We start from the raw sequence: 7,867 nt of genomic DNA on the forward strand, positions 1-7,867 counted from the left end.
CAGACACAACAGCAGCACTTTTAGCAGAAACTTTTAATGCTTCAATATCTCTAGTTAGCACTTTCACATGATCTTCTAAATTTTCTTTTTGTTCTCTCATATCTCCATATAACTCATCCAGACACTCAACTTTGTTATGTAGAATTTCGTATTTGTATTTGAATGAGAGAGTCCATCTGCCCTCAGGAAGCCTTAGAAATGTAAATGGGTGTAAACACTACTGTAGACATCCTGATTAACAATACAGAAGGCTTCTCTACAACAATTGACCCACGAATATTAATTATCTCCTATATCAAGAGTATATAAAGAGTCAGAAAATGATGTCGGTAATGAACACTCCTTATTCACCTGGACAGGGAGCTACAGGCTTCACACAGTCAGAGCTGACAGGGAGCAGCACCATGGACAAGGAGGCCTCTTCCCCATGGGACATGGGGCTCCTTAGGACTTTCAACTCAAAAGAATTCTGTGGATGGGAGACGATAGGATCAGGAGGCTTTGGACAGGTCTACAAGGTGAAGCACATCTCCTGGAAGACATGGTTGGCCATCAAGTGTCCTCTGCATGTGGATGAGAAGTAAGTGGCAGAGGCTCTGGGGTGGCAGATAAAGGGTTAAAGGTTTCTTGCTACTTTGTATCTTGCACTGGGCGCAGGAGCACTGACTGTATCATTCTGTGCGGAGTGTTACATTGTGTTTGTAAATCGAAACATTGGAAGGTTCTAAACAGGAACCAGCTTGGGCAGGGAGTGGAGGAGACACTTGGGGGGCGAAGATGCTTTCTTGGGGGGTTTGTGCAGTATCGTTGCTGTGACATTGTGTTTGCAGACAGAGACATTTCAAGGTTCTGTTCAGGAAGTAATAGGGTGCAGCTTGGGCAGGGAGTGGAGGAGGCACTGCACGGCTGCTGCTGGGTAGCAGTGTCGGAATTGTTCAATTTGCTATAAAAGGTCAATTTCTATTGATCTATTATCGTATTAATGTGAACAGTAGGGACTGGATGTAAAAAACGACTATGTGGCGATCGAGATCTCTAAATTAGTGATTGATCCGGGTTCGGTATGGGGCCCTTATTAGGGGCTTGTTGTCGGTCTGCAAAAAGTCACGTTTATGTTTGTTGTGATATCGATTCATACCGATGTAGGAGTGCTGAGTTTGTCACTTGGTACAATTCATTGAGATCTCACAAGAGGCCATTTTTGTGGCTTCCAATGATTTTAATGGAACGGTTGGTTTAATAGCAGTAAGTGCAGAGGTTAGCCGGACCCTGATGTGGGTCCGGTAGTCGCCCAGCTGCAGCCTGGTCTGATATTCTCAGGACTGGGTGTGAGGTAAAGAAGGTAAACAACCAGGGCTGCACTAGCTGACTTGTTTTCTCAGCAGCATTGATAACACAGATGTAGCAGAGCTGTCTTTGCTCATGAACGGTTTCTATGGTGCTTCACGATAACTCGATAAACTCACATGCAGTTCTGGAAAAGGACAAATCTGATATCACCTAGAATAGCGCCAAATGACAAACTCGGCTCTGCCCTCTCCTCGAGGGCATGAAATGACGGTTTTATACGTCTCGTAAAATTCAGCCATTTTCTACTGCCCTTTAACCGCTCTCTAATTCTTATCTACCTTGTCGCAGAACCGCTGTTATTTTACTGTGCTAGAAATGCTGGTAAAAATCTAAAATTCTAGTTAGAATTAAAAATTTGAAAGTTTCTTTTTTCATATACTTAAATATATTTTTATCATTTTTTTTGTTTTATAATTAGCCATGGACCGAAAACAAAAATCCCCCCTTCCTAATTAAAAATCTATGTACTTATGTTCTGTGCACATCTGATCTCCGGTTCCTCATTGTCCCCACAGAGAACGTTTTGAGCTGGTCGAAGAGGCCAAGAAGATGGAGATGGCCAAATTCCGTTGTATCTTGCCTGTCTACGGGATCTGCAGTGACCCAGTTGGTCTTGTCATGGAATATATGGAGACTGGATCTCTGGAGAAGCTCCTGGCTGCTGAACGCCTGCCATGGGACTTGAGGTTCAGGATTATTCATGAGACGGCGGTGGGGATGAAATTCCTTCATAGCATGAACCCTCCTCTACTTCATCTTGACCTAAAGCCGGCGAATATCCTGCTTGATGGACATTACCACGTCAAGGTATGGGTCTATAAGTTCATACCAAAACTGCATGACATAAGGATGCCTTTAGAGAGGGGTAGGCCTCATAGCAAATATTAAAATTCTGACCAGTCTGCCCCCACAGTTACGCCCATGTAGACACATCTTCTCCAGGAGGTCAGTGTTAGTTTGACTTGGAACTGGAACTCTTCCTCTTCTGATAAAACTTGTTCTTGCAAGTCCTGAGCACTTTGTACACTCAGCCCATGTCTACAAAGTGGCCTCTGTAACCTACACACCTTGGATTAACTTCAGTTTTCTTGGCAACACTTTTTTTCTTCTCGAAGGAACTTTTTTTTCTGTTAGAGCAATTTCAAAAAGCAGCAAAGGGAGCTGAGACTCAGAAAGATTGTGCTTGCATTGGTGACGGTCAGCCTCACAGAATTCCAGGAAGCTGAAACATAGGCTATTTGAGGGTCCTCACCCTGTAGTCAACACTCTGGTCCCCTTTGTAACAAAATAGTGGTAGCCCAGGGTCAAGAAAATTCAAATTTTACTCCTTGACCCTGGAGAGACACTATCCTACTGTGTAAAAAGCACTGTCAAACAACATCTTATATCTCAGCTTCCCAGAACCTTATGGTGTGGATTTTTAGGTTTTGGTGAAGATTTTTATTACGTTTGATGTCCCTTCTCATCCACATTCATTTTTGTTTTCTGTAGATATCAGATTTTGGACTTGCCCAGTGGAACGGCTTGTCAAATTCCCATGAGTTGAGCTTGGACGGGATCTGTGGGACCATCGCCTACCTCCCACCGGAACGCTTCATGGAGAGGAATAGGAGCCTTGACACCAAGCATGATGTATACAGGTGAGCAAGCCACCACTTTCTAAACCTTTGGCAAAAAGTTGACGTTGCAGAACTAGAGCTGATAGCCCATCCACATGACCACACTTCTTGTCCTGTACTTTGATACTTCAGCCTGGTCATTGCCTGGACCCAAATCATCCTCCTCCTCCCTTGTTGTTATCCTAATGGCACTAGGTGGACATTGATATGGGTGGTGATATGGACTCATTGAACAACCCTATGACGAGGCTTGACTAGTAGACTACTTGACAGAAAGTTCAGGCTGCTATTTTGTAACAGTGAGAGTTCTTCAGATAACGCATGGAGGGCGCACTTTTAGGTGATCTTCTGGCAGGACTTGATCACGCACAGTCAGTTTAGTTCCTGGTGGCTGGTATTGTGAAATTTATAAATTCATTTTTCAAAAATTTGCAAATGTAGTGACAGCCTGTAGAGCAATGTGACATGAAGAATCGTTTTCCATGCCTTGGATTTCTAGAAGTATAATTTTGGTTTTCTTTCTTCTCCAGTTTCGCAATTGTCGTCTGGGGAATCCTCACCCAGCAGAAGCCCTTTGCAGGTAAGTCGTCAGACTGATAAATAACATGGGCTGTAGACCAAGACGTGGGATTGGCTTTGTTTAAAGTGGTTGTAGGAGATTGGATAAAAAAGGTCTGAGTTTTTATTTCCGGACACAGCTCCACACTTGTCCATAGGCTGTGTCTGGTATTGTGGCTTTCACTTGGATGCGACTGAACGGCAATATCAGACCCGACCACTAGGCATGAGGGGGGCGCTGTTTCTTGGGGAAAAGACAGACCGTTTTCTAATCTCTTTATTTACTGTATAATGAAATAGCAACTTTCTAGAATGCTTTATATATCAGTTCCTCACCATTTCCAAGATCTCTGCTTGCTGTTGACGAATGGAAATGCTTGTCATCTATGTGCAGTGGCTGAAAATGTGTCATGATCACACATCAGAGCACTATAATTGTTTTACTTCCGTTTAGTTTGACCTGATTCCGATGGGTTTTCAACCCCTGGATGTTATCAAGAATGCTTTCATTAATTGACAGCAAGCAGAGATGAAAGCATATAGGATAGCTGCACATTTTATTATACAATGATCCAACATTTTATGAGAAAAATAATAATTTCACAGTCGTTCCAGAAACAGCGCCACATTTGTCCAGTGGCTGTGTCTGGTATTGCAAATTAACCCAAATCAAGTGAATCTTGAAAAGTATATTAGAAGGTTGCAGGGGGTCAACGGAAATAGTGCCACACTTGTCCACAGGTTGTGTGTGGTATTGCAGCTCAGCTGTATTGACTCCAGTGTCCTATTTGATGTCGGATTTTATGGAAGTCGAATAAAGCATTTTTATTAAGGAGAGCTGGAATCCTTAGATTTTTCCAGACCCAACCCATGGAACATGGGTAGTTGTTGGAAGATCCCTTTAAATCTCCAAAGACTCTCACGCTGATCTAGTTGTGGAAAGTGACTCCCTGCATGTTCAGCACTTTCCCGGAGGTTGTCTTGCTACAGGCTCAGGCACATAGCACTTTGTTGTGCAGGATGTTTTGACAGGCCGTGATAATTTGTGAAAAATGTTTACGATTTTTTATTTTTTAACTTTCTAGAAGAGAAAAACATTTTGCATATTATGATGAAAGTAGGAGACGGTCTGCGCCCCGACTTATCGCAGATACCGAGGGCTCGACCCCAACAGTGCGACGAGATGATCAAACTGATGCAGCAGTGCTGGCAGGACAAGCCCATCAGACGGCCAACATTTCAAGGTAGGTGATGTCAAGTGATATTCCTCTTAAAGGGATTGTCTCACCTCTTTCCTTATGTCCTTTTTGGGCATCCCATTTATTTGGCATAGCCAGATTAGACACATAGATCTGTCTAAGAGCTGTATACACAAAACAGCAGGTTTTTAATGCAGATGCAACATGGTTTCAAAAGTATGCATACCCGGTGAAGGCGCCGTTCGTGTGGTTCTTTGTAGAGGCCAATGCCAACCAGTAGCCTGTTAACACCTATACTCCTGGGGTGTCACACTGAAAAAATAATCAATTTTATTTTTTCCTCCTCTCCGCTAGAAATTACCTCAGAGACAGAATTACTGTGTACAAAACATGAAGACGAGTCCATTTCAGAGATGGATCAAGAATCGGTTGCGCAAGCAACTGCCAACACCAAAGAGCAGGTAAATGATGATGCTCTCGTGCAATCTATGGTCCTCCTGGCATACCTCAAAAACATTCCATTTTTCATGGGGTTGTCCTGGGCATTTTTTATTTTTTTTGGCAGACTTTTTGGACAATTTATAATATTTCTCAAAATACTATAAACAGTCTGGCAGGCTCCATACAAGAATACATGACTTTGTACTGTCCCCCAGCTGTCATAGTGAAGGACACCGGCTGCCCCAGTAAACATACTCACTGGACATCCTTCGTGTCCATGGCCTGCAAGATGGCGGCAGTAACATGACCACTTCTTGACCCTGTTCCTGGCTACTAGTATTTCCGCACAGGCGCCGAACAGCAAGTTACAAAGTAGTCATCATGAGGAGGACACATCCACAGTGCATGCACAAATACAGGCAGCAGAATCCGGACGCCTCCACTCCATGAACACTACTTTGTTGGACATATCTCCAGTACTGAGAACCTCCAGGGACATTTATATACATGTGACTGATCTCGGCCTCTCCTTGTATAGTTGCCCTACAATTTAATAATTATGACCCCCTTGTGAGAGTCTACATTTGCTTGGTAAGGTTAGTCCTGAAGATGCACATACTGATCGTTCTATACTTTTTTTTTTTTTTTACTATTCAGGATTTGGCCAACCGATCAGAACCCAAAGGATATCCAGTGTATGATAAAGACTACAGTCTCTCCGAGCTTATCTCCCAACTGGATTCTGGGATTTCACAAACCATAGAAGGGTCAGAGAGCTTGTGTCACAGTGCTTCTGAGCCGGAGCTGGCACCTAGCGACAAGTGCCTCTCCAGAATCTCCTCCATTGACTCTGCATTCTCGTCCAGAGGCTCTCTCAACTTGTCCTTCGAAAAGGATGGCTTTGTAGAAGGTAGGTTGGCATAAAATTAGTAGATACAATGAACTTCCATGGAGTGATGACAGTGAGTTATCCATGTACTTTCAAGTGGTTTCTTCATAAAGACAACCCGTGTCTATATGTCCTCCTAGGGCATACAGACGTCATAGAGGGACTCCCCCACTTGGGATCCCCTCTATGAGCCAGGATGGAGAGACATTGTATGAGAGTGGCTCCTGTTCTGGCAAACTTGATCGATCCTTGATGTCCAGTTAGTCACCTGAAAGGCCACCATTTAATACTCCTGCAATGGGCACTACTAACTAGGGAGGTGGGGAATATGTAAGAACAATACTACATTTCCACTGTAAGGGACCTGTGGCAGCATTGGTTAGACCACGGTTAGATGGACCCATATAGGCCAGTTTATTGTCAGGGTAATCTCATTCTAAGAAGAGGTTGTCTGGATTGTCTGGGACGGCTAGGATCATTTGTGATCAGCTATTCTGCAGGGAAACCTGTTAGCAAGAGTTCTGCTGCAGCTGTAGCACTAGAGAAGTGAAGAATTACAGAACATGGTGCTCATCCACATCAATGTGAATATCAAGTATTTCATATTATAAAATTCTAATGTGATTATTTATTTTCTTTTTTTTTTTCCAAATGCAGACCTTAATACCACAGAGATCCAGCAAAAGAAACTGATTGACGCCATTGTCGCCGGAGACGATGCTAAGCTTCTTAAGATCCTCCAGCCTCAAGATGTTCAGTTAGTGTTGGAAGGGAGGTCAAGCCTCCTTCACTTGGCAGTCGAGACCGGACAGGAGGGGTGTGCCAAAATGCTTCTCCTTTACAATTCCAGCCCTAATATGACCAACTTGAAAGGTTCTACTCCACTCCACATTGCTGCTGAAAAGAAACTGAAAGGCATTGTGGAACTACTCCTTTCAAAGAAGATCAACATCAATGCCAAGGATGAAGATCACTTCACAGCACTTCATTTTGCTGCCCAAAATGGAGATGAGGTTATAACTCGATTGCTCTTGGAGAAGAACGCCTCTTTGAGTGAGGTTGACAGTAAAGGCCGAACACCTCTTCACGTTGCTTGCCAGCACGGTCAAGATAGTATTGTCCGACTTTTCATACGACGGGGCGCAAACATAAATGTCCCAGGACTGGAGAACTGGGTGTCCTTACACTATGCGACTTGGCAAGGTCATCTAAATATTGTGAAGCTTCTTGCCAAGCAATGCAAGGCCAATCTGAACTGCCAGACATCCGATGGAAGAACACCATTGCATCTAGCGGCAAAAAGAGGACATTACAGAGTGGCTCGAATCCTGGTGGAACTTGGTTGTGACGTAAATATTCCAAATATGCAGTTGAAGACACCTCTACACATTGCGGCTGAGGCGGGTCACACCTGCACGGCCCGACTCCTTATCCATCATGGTGCCAGCATCAGCGCTACTACTGTAGAGGGCTACACTGCCTTAGATCTGGCCAACCACTACCGGCATTATTCTGCTGTTAAGCTTCTGATGGATGCAAGACCAAATCTCAATTGTCAGGGATCCATACTATTTGAGGAAAATATATGACATGAAATTGTAGGATTGAGAAATATCCCACAGATTTCATAATAGGATGATCATTTCTCTTCTCCTGTAACTATCAATTATATTCCATCTGGAAGCAAATCACCTTGTGTGGTTATGGTTGGCACACCTGGAGTTTGAAAAATCTCAGTGGAAATATTGCATTCACGTTGCTACCTGAGAATGGGTCATTGACCACAAGAACATTCTGATGAGAAAGGAAAC

General features: G+C 43.6%; 1 protein-coding gene across 1 annotated transcript; it reads left to right on the forward strand.

Moving 5' to 3' along the window:
• The first annotated feature begins 404 nt into the window (after positions 1-404).
• On the forward strand, positions 405-7,645 carry LOC120993606 (receptor-interacting serine/threonine-protein kinase 4-like). The gene is made up of 8 exons (XM_040422081.1): positions 405-580; positions 1,866-2,157; positions 2,842-2,990; positions 3,500-3,549; positions 4,613-4,771; positions 5,081-5,187; positions 5,825-6,077; positions 6,714-7,645. The coding sequence occupies exons 1-8, from the start codon at positions 405-407 to the stop codon at positions 7,643-7,645; spliced, it is 2,118 nt and encodes a 705-aa protein (XP_040278015.1).
• The last annotated feature ends 222 nt before the right edge of the window (positions 7,646-7,867 follow it).

This window comes from Bufo bufo, chromosome 3 (assembly GCF_905171765.1).
Source record: "Bufo bufo chromosome 3, aBufBuf1.1, whole genome shotgun sequence".
Lineage (NCBI taxonomy): Eukaryota > Metazoa > Chordata > Amphibia > Anura > Bufonidae > Bufo > Bufo bufo.

Excerpts from the sequence above, each read along its gene's own strand:
- LOC120993606 (XM_040422081.1), top strand. The coding sequence starts at position 405 with ATGGACAAGGAGGCCTCTTCCCCATGGGACATGGGGCTCCTTAGGACT. Across the intron at positions 2,991-3,499 it reads ACCAAGCATGATGTATACAG|TTTCGCAATTGTCGTCTGGG; the intron begins GTGAGCAAGCCA and ends TTTCTTCTCCAG. Across the intron at positions 4,772-5,080 it reads CAGACGGCCAACATTTCAAG|AAATTACCTCAGAGACAGAA; the intron begins GTAGGTGATGTC and ends CCTCTCCGCTAG.